General features: G+C 46.4%; 2 protein-coding genes across 3 annotated transcripts in view; one reads left to right on the top strand and one right to left on the bottom strand.

Annotated features, from left to right (window-relative positions):
• Positions 1 to 20226, bottom strand: part of LOC146185629 (cell adhesion molecule 4-like) — a 280393-nt gene that overhangs the window by 222497 nt on the left and 37670 nt on the right. The window lies entirely within an intron of this gene.
• The window catches only part of LOC146185628 (glycine receptor subunit alphaZ1-like), a 208774-nt gene continuing 191068 nt past the window's right edge, over positions 2521 to 20226 (top strand). For both annotated transcript variants that reach the window (XM_084606537.1, XM_084606538.1), the window contains exon 1: positions 2521 to 2636. In XM_084606537.1, the coding sequence (XP_084462663.1) occupies positions 2521 to 2636 (116 nt within the window). The remainder of the gene's footprint in view (positions 2637 to 20226) is intronic.

Raw genomic sequence — 20226 nt, 5'->3', positions numbered from 1 at the left:
GGGGTGGGGCGAGGGAGGTACATGCTGTGGCGAACGGCGGCAGTTATGCATTTAAGCTTGGGCGTGCAGGAGAAATGGCGCCAGGAGCTCGCGCCGCTAGAGCAGCGCGTTGCCCCGGCTGCGGAGCCGGTTACGAGGGACAACGGCGACGACGCGAAACGCAGGAACGGGCACCAACTGACTGCGCTCTATTATCGAATTGCAAGCATCGCCAAAGCCAGTCGCATTTGGCGCGGGATCAATTTTTCTCGTCCTGATCTGTGGGTTTATCCAACGCTGAAATTCGCGTCTAAAATTTGGTTATATGGAGCATTTTCGTGGCTTGGACGTTTTTAAATTCGTTATCTCATACTGCGTCTCACCATGTACGACAAAGACTAACCAAGCCAAAAAAAATGCCAAAATCATTTTCGCGATTAATAAAAAATTATGTGAAGTTCATGTCCTCTTCAAGATGTTACCTTGGCAATTGACACGAGTTGATAAACGGTTCGTTATGAGTTATTCTATTTCACGCGAAGTGTATACAGCTAGTTCGATCAAAAGGGAATCACCGTCGCCGTAGTCACGATTTGAAAAAAAAAAAAATTGTGAGAAAAAATACGCGCCTGATTTCAGATTGAAATTTCGACCGACTGTTCTTTGTGCATCTCTTAGAGTGGTATAAATACTATTTCTCTTCATTCTTCGCATCCATATGCTAGTCAAGTTTGAGACTATTTTGAGCCATGGTTTCGAGCTTTTCTCTCTGTCTCTCTCTGTGACGCAAGCTCTCGCTTGTGCAGGTTTCAAGGCATTGTTATACCGGTTAACCTCCCGTTTGGCAACAAACTGCTAATAGAAGTATAGGATTGTTTTGCGATAGCATTTCAAACCAAAAACATATCTAGTTCCTGTTGTATGTCGTTACTAGAAAGTTTATTCGTTCATCAAGTAGTGAGAAAGACACTGCATACAATTTTCATCAAAAAAAAAAAAAATGAACTAAACAAGCTTAATATTTTGCCAGACTCTGTAGCGCTCTCTGATTGCCAAAGATTTGCGGATTGAAAACACTGTTTGAAATGCGTTGCACTGTCTACCCTTAAGACGAAGCTTAAGCGTCCTCCCAAAGATTTTCTTATTTATTAAAAAAGTCTTCACATTAAAAGGGTGGATTTACTCGTTCTTGAACACACAATGCGAAGTCATCGAATGAGAAAAGCGCCCGGTGTGTAAACATGTTATCCAGCGCCAGCTACTGCGAGACAGGTTGGCGCGTCACTTGGAAGGAAATAAAATCAGTAAGCAGCTGCTCCAAAGCTGAGAACAGCCTACCACGGTTGCAAATTGTGATAGATTCCTTTTTAGCGGGGCTCCTCAGTGCTGTGTATAAGCGAGCTTTCTCTGCTAATTGTATCTGTGGATAGAAGTCTGGTTGTGCATAAAACCGTAAGCGGAAAATTAGCTTAACAGTTGCTGCACTGTTTGATCGAAAATTACCTGATACCACAGACGTATCCGAGGAGTGTATTCGCTGTGACTTTGACGCCTTGGCTGGCTGAAAATGTTGCAGTTCCCGCTGTAAGCTGCTCGTGGCTCGGAAATGTAGTAAACGAAATTTAGCTGCAATGTCTAAAAATACAAAGGCCAACCTAATCAGCGTTTTGGATCGTCGTCACAGCAGAAAACTGAAGCATGAATTATATAGGAGAAAGGATTGAAGGGGAACGTTCTTATTGTTTTGCGTTTCCCACTTTCGACACGTGCCTTAGTTTCGCCTACAGCACCGTTAACCGTAAAAAATGCAGTTATTTTTCTGCGCGGAACGTACCATTGTCTCTTAGCTCTTTTGCACTTTCTAGGGTATCGAAAAAAGAGGAAAGGCTAGCTAGCTACTCGTACCGGCACTCTCGTTGCCATCGGAGATGCTGAAAAATTATTCACTACCTCTGAATGGCGATTTCTTCGAAAGCAGGCGAGTCCAGCGGGCGCGGGCGGATATGTGCATCCCAGCAGAAGCGGCAGATGCGTTCGATGGCGGATGCGCTGTTCTGAATGGTGCTCTTCGTGGCTCGCTACAGGAGGGCTTTAAGAGCCGAAACAAATTTAACTCCTTGAAACCAAAGTTTCCCGTTCTAGCAGCTTTCATACAGCGCTTTTTTTTTCTCTACCGGTACTAAGCGTGCTTAAGCAATAATGCAAACAAAAGAAGTAAAAGGAATGCTTTTCCCGTTGCTGGAGAGGAGAGATCACCGGAGTCAAAAGCCGTGTAGGCGGCTCCCACGGCCGGTGCATCGAGGCGGCGCTTAAGTCGCGAGGGAAGGGACGCCTTTCGCTCCCTCTCACCTCTGTTTCCAGAGAAACCTCTCACTCCTCAACTCTGTCCCCCTCTCCTCCAGCCAGAAGGACGCGCCGCCAGAGTTAGGGCGCGTAGTCGGAGCGCCGGATCGTGTCAGGCGCCTGCGCCCACGGCGCCCCAACCAGCCAGAGAAGTGCGCCCGGCTCGTTTCTGCGCACAGGCCGGCAACGGCGGCTGATATGATCGCAACGCCCCTCGCTGCTTCAGGCAGCCGAGGGATGTGCGCTTTCCTGCTCGCAGTCGGATGCGCCACGACGAGCGCCTGGCTCGCCCAGGCCGTCGACCACATCGACAAGTGAGTCGCCGCTCTCTTGATTCTGGTTCCGCCGCTGTCTCGCGCTGAGAAACCATGGGTTTGTTGGAACGAGTGGTTACGGTGAAATTCGCTGCTCACTTTCCTCCCATTCTCGTTGCGCTGCTTTGAAGCCTGACAGCACGCTCGCTGCTCTTTCACTTTAGCAAACAGATTAGTTGGACGTTTAGATGACGTAGAAAAACAGAATCCATCGACACGTATTTCTCTAGTTCGTGCTTGTGATTGCGATGCGGAAATATAAGCCACAAACCTAACAATGTTGACCTTTTTTTATTGTAAAAAATTGAAGCTTTAACGTCGAACACTTTGTTGCACCTATAAGCCACAGCCCTAACAATGTTCACCTTTTCTACTGTAAATAATTGAAACTTTCACTTCGAAACACTTCGTTGCACCTTACATTAAAATGTATAGTGTATGCTTATCTAACTCCACATAATTACTAAGTAATAATACACACCCAAAAGCGCTGCTTAGATTTCACCGCTCGTAAGTTATGCCCCGAAGGTTTCAAGAATGTTTCAAGTGCGCTTCGATCTGACACGTTGTGCAGCGCGCTAGCCAGGATCAACAATTCGAGCGAGTACGGTAGCTGAAGCTTGTTCGCGTTTCGATGAAGTCAAATTGACGGCATGTCTGAACTAATGCAGACAAAATAATTGTGTCATTAAACTGGTTAAGTAGGCAGTTTGGATAATTGTGATTGCATTATAATTTGACGCCCCACTTGCATCACTGGAGCTAATAAATGATATGTTACTGCTGTGTAGATGTACGGGATTTGGGGATTAGTTGTGGCTGCAGCCCATCCTAAGCGCTCTCGTGAGAATTAAGTTTGTAATCGACTAGGCGGCAGACAAGCATGGACTGTGCTAGCGTGAAAAGAGTTTTCCGGATTCATAATGGTATTTTCTCTCGCGGCCTGTTGCGTTAAAGGGACGGTCGTATACAGGCAGCACTCTTGTCATTCTATTTTCCTATTCTCAGATACTCTAATCAAATATTAAGAAGCGAAATATTAGTGGCGATGGGTAGTAGCACTCACAGGGAACTGTTCTAGTTTTTTTATATTTGGATGCCGCTTGTATGGGCATTTCCACTCAGCTGAAAATAAAAGAAAATGATGCGTTTTGGGCTTCGATACTTTGAAAAAAAATATATATACACTTGGAGAAGACCATTTTGTCTTCTAAAATTGCGCTAGCAGCGACATCACTGGCCCTGACATGTGCTGACTGAAAAAATTCAACAGGATTCCTAACAGTAATTTCAGCCTCTCAGTGAGTCTTCTGAAGAACTGTTCTCTGTATCTCACAGGTGTTCAAGAATTTAATTATTTTGCGAAGAAATAATCTCTCACAATGCCACTAATATATATCTTCTGATGTTGTTTGCAACCGTTTTTATTGTTGTTTGCAAACCTTTTTATAACGGGTAAGCGTTCCATTCGACCACAACTTGATTTATTTGTATAAAATATGACATTTTATTCATTACAGAACAGCTGGTCGTCTATCTCAGTCAAATGTCATGTTAGTTTTGAACATTAATCATAGCATCAATGACATCATGGGCTAGCCAGCAGCTGAATATCAGCACTTTAATAATGACAGTTTTTCCCGCAGAACACATTGCGGGAAACATTGCGCCTTTTTTTCGACACACTGACGTAATATTTCCGTAATCTCTAACATTTGACTTTGATTTTAATTTTCCTACTTGCCGTGTTGTTATCCATCCCCCCCTCCCCCCCCTTCAAAGAGGGAATATATTTTCCAATGCATTGCAAGCACAATCTCTCCTTTCATTTCGTACTGCCAAAAAGTAACCCACGATGCATGATATGGGTGAGTGTATTGAAAGCGAGACTTGCTCAAGGTGTGTAAAGTTGCTGACATAAGAGATTGTCCCACTCAATGCGTATGTAGAGTTCGGCAAGAACACTAAGCAGCATTTAAAAAGTGATCATGACAAGCTACGTTATAATTTTAGACTTCAAAATTTTTGCATTCCCGATAGCTCACGTTAGGTTTTGTATTTTGTTTCTAAAATATTAAACTTCATGCGAGCCACTAGTTCAAGAACAAACTTGATTATTTCGACCATGACCAGATTTTGAAACTTTCCGAAATTACAAGAATGTTTTAAAACCTTGGAACAATGAACGAAGAACAAATCTCCATGATTGCTTTACGTATAAAAACGCAATCTGTTTTATCTGTTTTGTGATTTTTAAGATGAAGCGATACAACCTGATATTTACAACCACACAAATCATTTTCTTGATTCTTCTGTGGCTTCTTCGTGTGCTTATGGTTTCTCACTGCTTCCAAACTCGTAAGCTTACAAGAGTGCTCTTCCTATAATAGAGGTTAATCATCATTCCCGTAACACACACACACACACACACACACACACACACACACACACACACACACACACACACACACACACACACACACACACACACACACACACACACACACACACACACACACACACACACACACACACATATATATATATATATATATATATATATATATATATATATATATAAATATATATATTATGTATTTATTTATTGTGTGGAAAACTACACAGAAACCACTGAATCTTTACGTCATTGCATGTTCGCTTTTGTGGCTGTCTTCATGAGAGTTTATACTAGTGTAAGAAATTATATAGTAAATATGAAAGCGGCAATTACTCTACTCCGGAACGTAATTTTTTCCATATTGCGAAATAATAGAAATAGGCGGCAGAACTTTCAAATGCTCTGATTCTGCTGCTCACAGCACTAACGTGGCTTGCGCGTCGCAGAGAGCATGGGCGACGTGGTCAAATGTGCGTTAAATTAACGCATTTCCCATTTTTCTCAGTGGGAGGATTTTTACACTTTTTGTACTACCACCATTTCCTTTGGCAAGCTTCGCCTTATGTCGAGAAATTGCTGCTAGGCTACACGTGATGTATGTATGTGCGTAGTGGGGTTGTTCAGAGAACCGAGATAACTTGAAGAATTGCGTTCCTTCATTGCATTCTTCTCAAAATATAAAATTACAGTGAACCGTTTAGAACTTATTCCAGTTTGAAAATGAGCACATCTTTTGCTTTGCGTGCCCGCATACACGTTACTTGCATACGTGCAGCATCTCTACCGTTGTGTCCTCCACAAGGAATACATAATTTTGCAGTTTATACTTTCCATCATATGTTTAAAATCTTACAGCAGTGTGTGCGTTCAGTACAACGAATACTAGATAATGCTCGCACGAGTGGTATAGCTTTTATTGAAACCGCATAGTCGGTGGCAAGATTTCTTTTCTGTGGCTCTCTAACAAGTGATTTCAACCGAATGGATGGCTTTCATGTCGTACAGGTAGGTTATGATTGGGTCTCATCGGGGCCCTTTTGTGAGCATTTTTAATCTATTATAGCCAATGTTAAAAATTATACTGACAACACGCTCGGCAATCTGGAAATGAGACAGAAATTAAATACTGAAAGGGGGTGTTTAATGTCCTTTAACAGGGATAATAGCCCTCTCCAATTTGCACAGAGAACCACATAAGAGCACAGCCAGTCTAGGCCTCCACAAGCGAGCTCGAGCAGCGCAGCGGCACTTCGTCGTTCTTCTCCTCGTCTTTGTGATATCCTCGCCTAGTTCATCCTCGTCTTCATAATATCTTCGCAGAGTTCACTACATTTTCCCCCGGAGCGAAGAGGAGCCATCCTGGCGACTTATGGTGAGGGCAAGAGGAGCGGACCGTAGTATGTTTTGAGGCGGCTCACGTGCACAGTTTCGCGGCAGCGATGACGCATGTCCGAAGAGGGAGTGAGTGGCTCCACGATGTAATTCACAGGGGAGGCTTGGCGGACAATGCGGTAGGGGCCGTGGTACTCGGTTCGAAATTTTGATGACGATCCCGGTGGGGTGCCAGGAACCCAGAACCAAACAAGAGATCCTGTAGGGAAAACGTGTGGCGTTAGATCTTTGTCGTGACGATACTTTTGCCGGCCTTGCGATTCCGATGTTAAACAGCGGGCCAGCTGGCGACATTCCTCCGCATGCTTTGCAGCGTCAGAAAGTGGAGTCCACTCGGAGGAGTCGGGGCGATATGGTAATATAGTGTCCATCGTGGACAAAGCCTCGCGTCCAAAAGGAGGAAGAAAGGGCTAAATCCGGTGGTTGACTGCTTGGCGGTGTTGTAAGCGTACGTCACGAAAGGAAGAACAGCGTCCCAGTTAGTCTGATCGGCGGCAACGTACATTGTGAGCATATCTCCAAGAGTACGATTGAAGCGCTCAGTCAGCCCGTTAGTTTGAGGGTGGTAGGCTGTTGTGGTCCGATGTATGATGCAACATTCGGCCAGTAGAGCTTCAACGACGTTGGAAAGGAAGACGCGTCATCGGTCACTCATCAGCTCTCGCGGCGCGACGTGGCGAAGAACAAAATGATGTAACAAGAACAGGGCAACTTCACGGGCAGTAGCGGCGGGTAAAGCGGCGGTCTCGGCATACCGGGTGAGGTGGTCGATGCCGACGATAATCCACCGGTTTCCAGAGACCGTGCAGGGAAGTGGCCCGTAAAGGTCAACGCCAACGCGGTCAAAAGGGCGGGCCGGGCATGGAAGTGGTTGTAAGGGGCCAGAAGCACGAGGTGTGGGTGACTTGCGGCGCTGACAGGCGATGCAGGAGCGGACGTATTTGCGAATATAGCCGTACATGCCGCGCCAATAGTAGCGTTGAGAAATTATCTGAAACGTCTTGACTACACCAGGATGGGCACACTGAGGGTCGGCATGGAAAGAGGCGCAAATTTCTTGTCGTAAATGGCGGGGAATGACGAGAAGCCACCGTCGACCATCAAGCATATAATTGCGGCGGTAGAGAAGACCGTCTCGTAGGGCAAAGTGTGGTGCTTGACGGCGTAAAGTCCGAGAATGCGCAGCGTTTGGAGAAGTGGACACGATGTCGATAAGAGATGCGAGCCACGGGTCTTTTCGCTGCTCCGCAGGCATATCAGCGATTGTTAGAGGCGAGAGGGCGTGATCAGCCGCCGAGGAGCAGACAGGTGCGATGGATAGGGGAGAACGAGACAGAGCGTCGGCGTCCATGTGTTTACGGCCAGACCGATATATAACGCGGATGTCAAATTCCTGAAGGCGGAGAGCCCATCGTGCGAGGCGGCCGGACGGGTCTTTAAGAGAGGACAGCCAACATAACGCGTGGTGGTCCGTGACGACGTCAAACTGGCGACCATACAGGTAGGGTCGGAATTTCGTTAGTGCCCACACAATGGCCAAACACTCTTTCTCCGTAACTGAGTAGTTGCATTCAGCTTTGGAGAGGACGCGACTTGCGTACGCGACGACGTGTTCTTGAAAGCCATTTTTCCGTTGAGCCAATACCGCTCCGAGGCCAACGCCACTCGCATCAGTATGGGCCTCGGTAGGTGCTGTGGGTCGTAGTGGCGAAGGATTGGTGGCGAAGTAAAAAGATGACGCAATGCGGTGAACGCTTCGTCGCACTCGGCCGACCACGCAGTTAAGTCACTGTTTCCCTCGAGTAGCTTCGTAAAGGGTGCAATTATAGAAGCGAAATTCCGCACGAAGCGCCGAAAATAGGAGCATAGACCAATGAAGCTTCGAAGTTGCTTGCGCGAGACCGGCTTAGGAAACTCCGCCACTGCGCGCAGCTTGGCCGGATCAGGACGAACACCTTCCTTAGAGACGATGTGCCCCAAAATGGTCAACTCCCGGGCACCGAAGTGACAGTTCTTGAGATTTAGTTGTAGGCCGGCGTCAGTAAGACAAGCCAAAACTTGCCGCAAGCGCTCTAGGTGCGTGGCGAAGTCGGTGGAAAAGACAACATTGTTGTCCAGGTAGCAGAGGCAGATGTGCCACTTGAACTTCCGCAAGATGTTATCCATCATCCTCTCGAATGTGGCGGGCGCGTTGCACAAACCGAAGGGCATTACACTAAATTCATAGAGGACATCCGGGGTCACAAATGCGGTCTTCTCTCTGTCACAGGCGGCCATTGGTACGTGCCAGTAACCGGAACGTAAATCAAGAGACGAAAAGTACTCGGCACCTTGGAGGCAATCAAGAGCGTCGTCTATACGCGGCAGGGGGTAATTGTCCTTGTGGGTAATTTTGTCCAGGCGCCGGTAATGAACACAAAAGCGAACTGAGCCATCTTTCTTTTTCACTAGCACCACTGGTGAAGACCAGGGGCTTTGAGATGGACGGATCACACCACGTTTTAGCATGTCCTCAACTTGCTCATTGATCACGCGACGCTCTGCCGCTGACACACGATAGGGGCGCTGTCGAAAAGGCGAGTTAGAGCAGGTCTGAATGTGATGCGCGACTGTGGAAGTGCGGCCGAGAGGTGTGTGGGCGGCGTCGAAAGCGGAGCGAAACGTCTGTAAAAGGGCCACGAGCTGAGTCCGGTAGGTGGAAGGAAGAGCCTCATCGATGGCGGTTCGAAAGAAGTCGTCTGGCAACGAATCAGGCGTCGGATCGGACTGCAGAGCATCAATGTAGTTACTGCGGTAGGTCTCGGAGGCGTCCAGGTCAGAGAGAGGACGGGCTGGTTGAATAGAACCGGGAGATTCCCCACGTAGCAGAGTAATCGGGCGCGGAGACGGATTGTAGATGAGTAGCTTCGTGAAGCCACCGTGAACATCGAGAACAGCAGATGGCCGCGGCAGGTGCTTGCGGTGGATTAAGGATGCAGACGGCGTAAATAAAACACTAACGTCTGACACAGCAGGACACAAAAGAGGCACAAGGGCACAAGCCGCTGGTGCTGCGTCGACATCTTCAGCAATGGTGAGCTTTTGAGGACACACTGAACGGTTGTAGTCGGGCAGTTCGTCACACAGTGCAGAAAATTCTACTTCAGCTCGGGCGCAATCGATCACGGCGTTATGTTTAGACAAGAAGTCCCATCCGAGGATCACGTCGTGGGAACAAGATGACAAAACTACGAACTCGACACTGTACAAAATACCTTCAATGACGACACGCGCTGTACATGCTGCTAAAGGTGCAATCTTCTCTTCACTGGCAGTGCGAGTGACAAACCGTTCAATGACGTCGTACCTTTTCGTAATCGTCGGCAGAGTTGCGCATGAATCACTGACACTGCAGCACCCGTATCAACCAGCGCATATACGGACAGACCATCGATAGAAATCATTATAACGTTCGTGGGCGAAATATGAAACCTTGAGCTTTTCGCAGAGTACGCAGTTCTTGCCTCAGGAACCGCGGATATTAGTTTCCCTCGTCAGTAGGTGGTGGTCGACGGCGCATTGGTGACAGTGACCGGCGACGCGGAGAAGGAGAACGACGGGTTGTATGCGAACGCTGTTCTGTGGCATACGCAGGCGGAGACGGAGCAGAACAAAGCAGCGGTGGGGAGTACTCCGAAGACGCAGGCTCGGGATGCGCAGCCATGCGGCGATGGCACCGACGGCCCACGTGTCCAGGGCAACCACAGTAGTAACAAATTGGGCGATTGTCAGAAGTGCGCCACGGGTTGTAATAGCGCGGAGTCGCAGGATGAAGCGGAGCCGTTTGAGGAAGCGGTGCATGGCGTAGGACAGGCTGCATGGGTGGTAACGGCTCAGGCGGAGGCCGCGCAGCCACTGCCGCGTAGGTCAAAGGGGCTGGGGCAGATGGTTGGCTATATTGTAGTGGTGCTCCGACGTATGTCAAGGGAGCGACGGCAGGAGCTTCAGGAAGCGTGGGAAGGGCTTCTGCGACTTGTTCGCGGATGACTTGCTGCAACTTTGGCGCCAAAGGAGGGGAAGCGTCAGGACGATGGGGAACGAGGGACAGTTGACGGGCAACTTCTTCTCGAACGAACTGCTTGATTTGTTGCAGCAAGGGGGACTGTTCTGCGTCAGCTGTTAAAGCTGCAAGAGGCTCCTGGTATGAGAGCGAAAAACGAGTGATTTGACGGCGCTTGCATAATTCCTCAAAGTTTTGGCATGCATTGATGACGTCGACCACGGTTGCTGGGTTTCTGGCCAGAAGCATCTGGCACGCGTCATCGTCGATTCCTTGTAAAATATGACCAATCTGGGCATGTTCTGTCATTGAAGCGTCCACGCGCTTGCACAGGTCTACAACATCTTCAATATAACTCGTAAAATTTTCGCCGGGTAGCTGTGCACGGCGGCGCAAGCGTTGCTCAGCGCGCAGCTTGCGCACTGCAGGCCTGCCGAAGATATCGGAAAAAGTGGTCTTGAAAGCAGACCACGAGGAGATATCGGCCTCGTGGTTGCGGAACCACAGGTTGGCAACGTCCGTTAGCTAGAATATCACATTATTTAATTTGAGACCGTCGTCCCATTTGTTGTGCGTACTGACCCGCTCATATGATGACAGCCAATCTTCCACGTCGTGGTCGCCGGTTCCGCTGAAGATAGGAGGGTCCCGTTGGCGCAATGCTCCAGCGTAGAAGACGGGGGACGAGGAGGCGGTTGGACTATAAGTGGTAGCATCGGTCATGACTGTTGTAGGGAGTGTGCGGCTTCGAAGCTCCAGGACGGCAGGAAATCCTGACCTCCACCAAGTGAAAGGGGGTGTTTACTGACCTTTAACAGAGATAATAGCCCTCTCCAAGTTGCACAGAGAACCACACAAGAGCACAGCCAGTCTAGACCTCCACAAACGAGCTCGAGCAGCGCAGCGGCCCTTCGTCGTTCTTCTCCTCGTCTTTGTGATATCCTCGCCTAGTTCATCCTCGTCTTCATAATATCTTCGCAGAGTTCACTACAATACCGACTCAATATTTTGTTTGAAAAAAAGAACCTCCCCCTCAAAAAATAAAACACCTATAGTCGGAATTTTGAAGCAAATTCTGCACATTTGCTGCAGAATTGCTGCCACTTGTTTAGGAAGTACAGTTAGAGAAACAGCGAGCCAGTAACTTAATGGAATGCGTTGCCCATACTGTGCATACCTTGACAGAAAGTTTAATTCAAGCAAAGTCGATTACACAGCTTACCTTTTTTGAATCTCCGTGAAAGCACGCTTGAAAAATAGCGCGATGAGAGCCCGGGTACGGACTCGAACGACTGGGACAAGCACTTTCCTAGCCCTTCCTTTCTATATTCGCGTTCCCTTTAAGCTATTTCCATCATAACATGAATCAACTCATCCTAATGTCGGCGTTGCGCACACCCATCTATTTTGACAACGCACCTTTGCCTTATGACTATGCCAGACCAAATAGTCAGTGTAAATATCTGTTAAGCGAATGAATATGAATGATAAGCAACGTACATTGAAGCCGTCAACTCTGTTATATACACTGATTTTACTTCTACATTGAACATTTTGAACACATTTATTAAGATTGGGTTCTATAGTGGTAATTATTTTCTTTGTTTGCGCCCGGTTGACTATTCTACCTTTTGCAATTGTTTAATTCAACTCTCGTTCTGCTTTTTTCTTTTATGTAGCTGCATTTCACTTTACATTGAAATTCTGGTGCTCTTTGCTATCTTTTTCTCGCATTAGTAGAGGTTTTTAAGTAGTGTTTTTTTCTTGTTTCTCTCTTGTTCAGACTAATGTAGCATTCAATATTGTGTACGGGGGTTGTGTTCGGCTCCGTGTACTCCCATCATTTTCATTTTTGGGGTTCAATAAAACTTTCATATTGATAAGCTGGTGAGCTTCTAGTCTTCTCTTTTTGAGATTCTTCAGGCCTATGACGGCGAGACTATGGTTTGTTCCTCTAGCCTCTACGATGGTTATGCTAATTTCTCATTAGTTTTTCACATAATATGCGACAATTTATTTCACAATTACGTACCGCTAAAATCTGCTTCGAGCTAATGGTGCTTTGCGTTCTTTAGCTCTCGTCATGCGTATTTTTATCCTTAGATACATCTGTAACCATATAAGTTTGGCTTTGTTCGGCGGTCATGCAGCATCTACGGTTCTTAAAAGCTTGTACGTGGTGGAGCGGAAAGATGCTTCTTCCTTCCAGCTGTTAACGTCATTTTGCAGACCATACAGCTGTGGGTTTAAGCGCAAGTACTTGGAATTCTTATTTGAAAGGCGGTACCACCCGTGCACTGAATAACAGACTTAGTAGCAGCCGTATCACACAGCACCTACCGATCTCCGCGCGCGAGGAAGACATTTCGGCTCATTTGTTTATTATAAGCTGTCTGGAAACTAACAATCAAGCTCGCATAGTGTAGGCATTCAACAAAATAATCAAATGCTGTTTGTACTGCGCGAAGTGGAGTGTTCGTTTCTACTTTTCCATCCCATTTTTCAGCAAACAATTTTAAACCGAATTAAGGCTCTGTTCCAGATTTTTATGATATCTTTTACGACTTTTTTTTTCATGCGCTTTACCCTATTGTACTCGCCCACAGCCGCGCATACTGCACACTGAATAATAAGACTAATGCAGTTTACCCATGCATAGAAAATCATGAGCAAATTGGATGCCCCTGAGACGTTCTTCGGTGATTAATAAAAGTTTAAATTTTTGACACGGGGGAACAAACAATTCCGTGAGCAGAAGTGAGGCACATCTGACAGCCACACTGACTTACCCCAAAATTGATCAGCGACAGCTAAGACAACGTTGTGGAAACAAAGGTTACGCATTTCTCAGCATTACTGCTTTAAGAAAAGCCATGAGCTCCCTAACAAAAAATAGTGCTCTCTGGTATCTGCAGCGAGATCCTCGCGAAAATTGAATTTCATCGCGGAACGAGCTTTCAGGGCAGTCACGCCTGAGCTCTATGGCATACAGAGGTCTTTCTTGACATTCTATTCAGAAAGCTTTGAATCATGAAACATGGGCCACACCTGCTACAGCTCTGAAAAACAAAATTACGCATTTTTGATAAGAATTTATGATCAACATTGATCCCCCGCATCGTGTCTGGGCGCCTACGGAATGCATCTTCAATACAGATATCGCGACTCTTCTCAAGCCGTACATGAAGAATGAAGTCGCCGCCCCCTTTGCAGCTTCACTGCCAACACAGTGCAACACCTGAGCAGCTATTATGAAACGAAGAATATATCCTCCGGCCCTCACATGGTTGACGGTGTTTTCTCCGTTCTTGTGCGTATTGCGTTTGGCAATACACACTACGCAAGGTCGATATCATACATCATATACACAAGCGGCGAAATGACCAAAGTCACGCATATCGACCTACTTTCGAATAGCTAAAAAAATGCATTCATTGTCCTTCTGAGAAATGGTTTCTATTCTGTAGTACAAATGCATTTCCAGCGATTCGTAAACAATCACTTAACGTCATTAATTCAGAGGCATGCCCAGAACTTGGAATTTCGCATGAAATTTTTTCTTCGCACTGGAGTTTGTTACAATTTTATTGCAGTAGTGTGTTGATCCCACGTTACTCTATCTGCAGTGCTCAGTTACTGCGCAACGAAATACAGCCGCCCCCATTTGGCGTTAAAATGTAAGCACTTAAGCTGTTATGCTTGCATTAATCATCATCACCATCTTCATCATCATCATCCGCCTGATTATACCCACTGCAGGGCAAAAGCCTCTCCCATATTTCTCCAGTTAACCCGGTTCTGTGCTAGCTGCATCCACTTGACCCCTGCGAACTTCTTAATCTAATCCGCCCAACTAACTTTCTGCCGCCCCCTACTACGCTTTCCTTCCCTTGGAATCCAGTTTGTTACCCTAAGCGACCATCGGTTATCCTCTCTTCTCACTACATGTCCTGCCCATGTCCATTTCTTCTTCTTAATTTCCACTAGAATGTCGGTAACTTGAGTTATTTCTCTGACCCCCTCTGCACGCTTCCTATCTCTTAATGCTACCCCTACCATTTTTCGTTCCATAGCCCTCTGGGTTGTCCTCAACTTAAGTTGAATTAATAGAGCATGTCTTTCACATATGGCGTCACGTATGTTTTGTCACATTCCTTATTATTTTTTTGCATCATGTTTAAGCATACAAATACAAAATCTTCAAGTAGTAGCCTTCTCCACCGATAAACGTTCGTTTACAACCTCCTTTTTCTCTGGGCAAGCATCAACGCTCATCACTTTCTTTGATAATTTCAATATCTTCATCAACAATACCCTTTTTAACTATTGCAAAACTGTTTGGTGGTCGCTGAAATAAATTGCCCGTAGAACAAATACCGTTGCCACAGGAGGAGAACTAAAATATGTATCTAACGTGTCCGACATTCCGTTCTTATCAACGGCAGGCATTAAAGGAAAACAAAAATAAAAGCCCGGCGTGGCAGAGCTGGTTAAAGCGCTTGTACGGTGTTCGGAGAGCATGCGTTCAATTCCCGACGGAGGATGATTTCTTTCTTAAAGGGTAAACAAAGCGTCACTCATTGGTAGGTGATGACGTCATTTGATTGATCTTGGATTGGTAGGGAGGCAAAACATTAAGGTTAACACTGCTTCGAACTTCGTTAAATTTTTAACTCAAGTCCTTGATGGTCCCGTTATACATCCGTCACCTTGAAATTCGAACCTACGACAGGACGACAGAAATCGCCAAACCTGAGAAGTAAGAGCACACGCACTTAAAAAAGGTCAAGCTTAATACAACTTGAACCGAACTGACTTTTTGTGATGTCACGTGCAGTTTCCATTTCTATTTCACATTTTATTATTTATCTAAATTTAATAGTAAATAGTCGCCTAATTCGAGTGGGCTTTTAGGTAGAACAAAAAGACGGCACTGCAGGGTCCACTGATTAAACCAGAAACTGTAGAAGTGGCGGCTGAGGTGACAGTTTCAGACAAAGAAAGCTGGTTGCTGTTCAAATCATGTTACGAAAAGAGGCACTATATCGGGCTCTTCGGTACATTGGCGTTAGGCGGTCCAAAAGGAATTTTTCTTCACTGCCATTAGCGACGCAACTGCAGTTTCCTCAATGGCTGTGCAGAAAGACATAGCGACAGAAATAAATGTGCATCGTGGTGGCGACGTCCACTGGTATAACAATTATGTGGATGGACGTGTGAAATGGAGAAGTTCGAAAGTTCCCCTCACGACATCAAGCAGTGAGGAGACGCAGAAAAGCACTGTAAACGACCTCAGCGAAGGAGCACTGAAGATCTTTTCAGAAAAAGACCGTAAACAAAGCTTCCGTACAGTCAAGGCTACAACTCAAATGTTCTAATTCAGCCGGGTAGCGAGCGCACAATTGAGCTGACAATAAAGGCGTTCCACGTTTACCACTAATGCCATCGTTGTCAATTTTGACGCACAGATTGAGTGGTGCGACGATGTTTGGTGCTTAAGGAGACGTTTGAGGCAAGAAAGCAAAAAATAGACTTAAACTGTTACTCACATTATGAGAAGGAAGCGCAAGGACAAGAATAAAAGAAGGGACACACACGAGTGATTCTTTTGTCCATGTCGTCTTTGCTCTACGTTCTCATAATGCAAATGTATCATGTGGCCCAAAATTAGTATTCTTGGGCTGTTTTTTTATAGTCTGCTGTCAAGGTTCCCGTACAAGAAAACGAGACAGCCACGAGGAAGGCGAAGCAAACATGTGGCACGTTCAGGAATAGTGCACGAAGTTGGAACAATAGTGGAAGACAGGCGGGTTCCATGTTGTCATGAATGGAGCGACGGCCTGGGGCAAGAAGGCTGAGGAGTGACGTCGCGGTACGAAGGGTCACTCTATATGCATCGATGGGCAGACACGTGAGATTGCACTCTCGCGTACGTATAATAACAAAACAATCTTAGCGTCGGATGGCTTATAAGCAGGAATGAAAGGCTTTCTAGACCGATTGATGCATTTTACTTTGAGTGAAAGGGGCAAAAACCATGCAACTTTCCCTGGACTATTGCACCACAGTATTTTACGCATTCGTAGAGGGGGCTGGAGGAAACTGAGATTACGCCAGGAAACGTTTAGCTTGCTGTGTAGAGCCAGCAGAAGAAAATTCGGTAAACTCAATTCTAGATGGTGCTGGGTCAGGCGCAGCCATAGGGTACAGGGCAGCAGCCGAACTGCGTTTTCAATTCTTCATGAAGTGGATATTTGTGGTGAATTAGGAGGATGGCAAAAGTTATGGGGGAAAGAGAAAGATACAAGGTTCTCAATGCGGATTTCCTGAAAATAGCAAGGAGAGATAAGAATGTCTTCCTGAACATACGGTGCCCAGCAGTTAAGGACAACCGCCAATTAAGGAACACAAGAGCTCTGTATAAGACAATCAAAGATATCAAAGGAAGCTTCTGTGCTATCTGGGCGTGATAAAGGACAAACAAGGCAAGGACCTCACTGAAGCCTCAGAGGTAAAGAAGAGGTGGCAGGAATACACAGAAGAACTCTACAAGAAGGACCCGATTGTAAAAACCCAACATAAGACGGTTGTGAGAACTGATCTCGAGCCGGGCATCCTGAAGAGTGAAGTTGAATGGGCCTCAGCCAGCCTTGCTAAGAACAAAGCTAGCGGAATTGATGGTATTCCAGCTGAGTTGCTTCAAAACCTCAACCACGACGCTGTTAACACACTGCATACATTATGTCAAAAGATTTGGACAACCCTGCAGTGGCCACAGGATTGGAGGAGGTCAGTTTACATCCCCATTCCAAAGAAAGGCAGTGCCAAAGATTGTTCCAACTACCGCACGATCGCGCTTATTTCGCATGCTGGCAAGGTGATGTTAAAAATCCTGCAAGGTAGGCTGCAGCAGTATGTGGATCGGGAGCTTCCGGACGTGCAAGCTGGGTTTCGCAAGGGCAGAGGAACTAGAGACCAAATTCCCAACCTTCGCTGGATCATGGAAAAAGCAAGAGAGTTCCAGAAACCCATCTACTTCTGCTTTATTGATTATGCGAAAGTATTATACTGCGTAGATCACAGCAGATTGTGGCAAGCTCTCCAAGAGATGGGAGTTCCAATTCACCTCATCTGTCTCCTCAGGAACCTGTATGAAGGGCAAGAGGCCCCAGTCAGAACTGGGCATGGTCTTACTGATTGGCTTCCGATTGAGAAAGGAGTGAGGCGAGGCTGCATACTGTCGCCCTGCCTATTTAACCTGTATGCAGAGTGCATCATGAGGAAGGCCGGTCGGGACGAGTCTTCAGCTGGAGTGAAGATTGCTGGAAAACGTATCAACAAACTTAGTTGTGCGGATGATACCACTTTAATGGGAGAAAGTGAAGTGGAACTCAAGAGACTTTTGATGCGCGTACAAGAAGAGAGTGAGAAGTTTGGACTTAAACTGAACATTAAAAAGACAAAGGTCATGGCGTCCTGCCCTATCAAGTCCTGGAGCATCAATGGACAATAAGGGGAAGCTGTGACAGATTTTCTGTTCTTGGGCTCCAAGATTACCTCGGAAGGATACTGCAGCCATGAAATTAGCGGACGCCTGCTTCTGGGAAAGAGAGCAATGGTTAGCCTTGACCGCCTAGTAAAGAGCAGAGACATTAGTCTGCCAACCAAGATCCGTATAACTCGTGCTATGGTCTTTCCAGTTGTGATGTTTGGATGCGAGAGTTGGACTGTGAAAAAGGCTGACCTCCGAAGAATTGACGCGTTTGAATTGTGGTGCTGGCGAAGACTCTTGAGAGTTCCTTGTACTGCCAGAAGATCAAATCAGTCGATATTATCGACCATAAACCCTGACTGCTCATTGGAGGGTCAAATTCTAAAGTTAAAGCTCAGCTACTTTGGTCATCTGATGAGAAGAGAGGAGTCGCTGGAGAAAGATTTGATGTTGGGAAAGGTTGACGGTCGCCGGAAAAGGGGTAGGCAGCGAACGCGATGGTTAGATGGCATTCTCCAGGCACTGCAGATGACGTTATGTGATGTTAGGAAGATAGTGAGAGACCGGAAGGCGTGGCGGGACATGGTCCATAGGGTCACGAAGAGTCGAACACGACTGAACGACTGAACTGAACCGAATACATCCAGGCGATATGTTTCAGCTAATGAAATACGTACTTTGCCACGTTTGTTCTGGTATTTGCTAATATCTGTGATAAGTCACTGTTCTGTGAGGTCGCCAACCATCTAGGATGTGTCGCAAGAGCCGTATCGTAGATAAGAAATGATCGCCGTCGAAACCAGTGTAGCATGTGTCATAGGGCTCTAGCTTCAGAGTGTACAAGCAAACAGGATTTCACTCGCAAGGTAGTGCCTAGGTGTGGGAGCAGGTGTTTGCAGCACTTAAGGTGTCCACCTTGCGACTAGACCAGCGGGCTTCTAGGTAGTGTGAGAAGCACATGCCTGTAAAAGCTTTTTGACACTAGGGAAAACAGCCTACTTCTCTGACCAGTAGTAGTTGCGAGCGGGCTAGTTGGCTACACGACTCCCAAGACCCCAGGCGCTGCATAGTCACACACACACACACACACACACACACACACACACACACACACACACACACACACACACACACACACACACACACACACACACACACACACACACACACACACACACACACACACACACACACACACACACACACACACAAGAAATTAAACCAAGTCGTGTTCACACCGTTGATGCGCTCACTACCAACTGGCTGTTATTTGTGATACGAAGAAGAATGCCCTGCAAAAAGTAGGGTTACAATAAAAAGAAAACAAAAGATAAAAAAAAAATTCAGAATGAAAAAAAACGAAAATAAAACAAGAATAATGACACATTGCGTCCATCTTCTTGTCATGTTGTCCGAACGAAGCAGTATCCCCTCCTTCCTGTTGAGCGCCACCGACTTAACACTCACGCATTCCCCTTCTTCCCCCGAAATAATCTTGAATACTTCGATGATCTGTTTTTTGCGCCAGCCAGCACCTTGGTTTTGCCGAACTTTGGTACAGTATTGGTGCCCCTCGAGCGCTGTCGATCGTCTTCCGTTTTACAACAAGAGCAATGGGTCGCCAGGTTTCCTGGAGCCGACAATGCGGCCCCCGAATTTCTGTGTTCCCTTAGCCTTTAACATTGAGGCATCGGTCTGTCTGCCCCATATAGGCCTTCGCAGATGTCAGGGGAATCTTGTACGCTACACTTGTGCGGCATTTGACAAATCGTTCCCTGTGCAGTATGCCGCATCCTTCCTTGGTCTCACACGTTCCATTCACATTCCTGCACATACTCTTTAACTTGTTCGATGCAGACAGCACGACTCAAATTTCAAATCGGCTAGCTATATTAATATGACGGTATGATATGCCATGTACGTAGGACAGGACAACAACCTGTTTTCCCTTTTCACTCCATTTACGCTCTCTTGTTAGGGGTCGCATATTGTTGAAACAGCTTTCAGCCGTAGATATCAGTATGCTCCTCGGATATCCACTTAGTTTCAACCTCTAAATCTGTAGGTTGACACTGTTGCCCATCAAGTGCAGACAGGATTTGATCAACGGCTGCCGTAAACACGAGACAGCTAGCCCCTCTTGATCAAATTAATATGACTGGAGTCGTAAGGAAGAAGGCCTTTTGCCCCTCGTGTCCTATAAAACCAACACATATGGTCTTCGTGAAGCACAAGTCTGATATCCAAGTACTGGATCGGTGCATTTTCC

Source organism: Amblyomma maculatum, chromosome 6 (genome assembly GCF_055883805.1).
Source record: "Amblyomma maculatum isolate TAMU_Amacu chromosome 6, ASM5588380v1, whole genome shotgun sequence".
NCBI classification, from domain to species: Eukaryota; Metazoa; Arthropoda; class Arachnida; order Ixodida; family Ixodidae; genus Amblyomma; species Amblyomma maculatum.
This window is presented reverse-complemented; position numbering and strand designations above follow the sequence as displayed.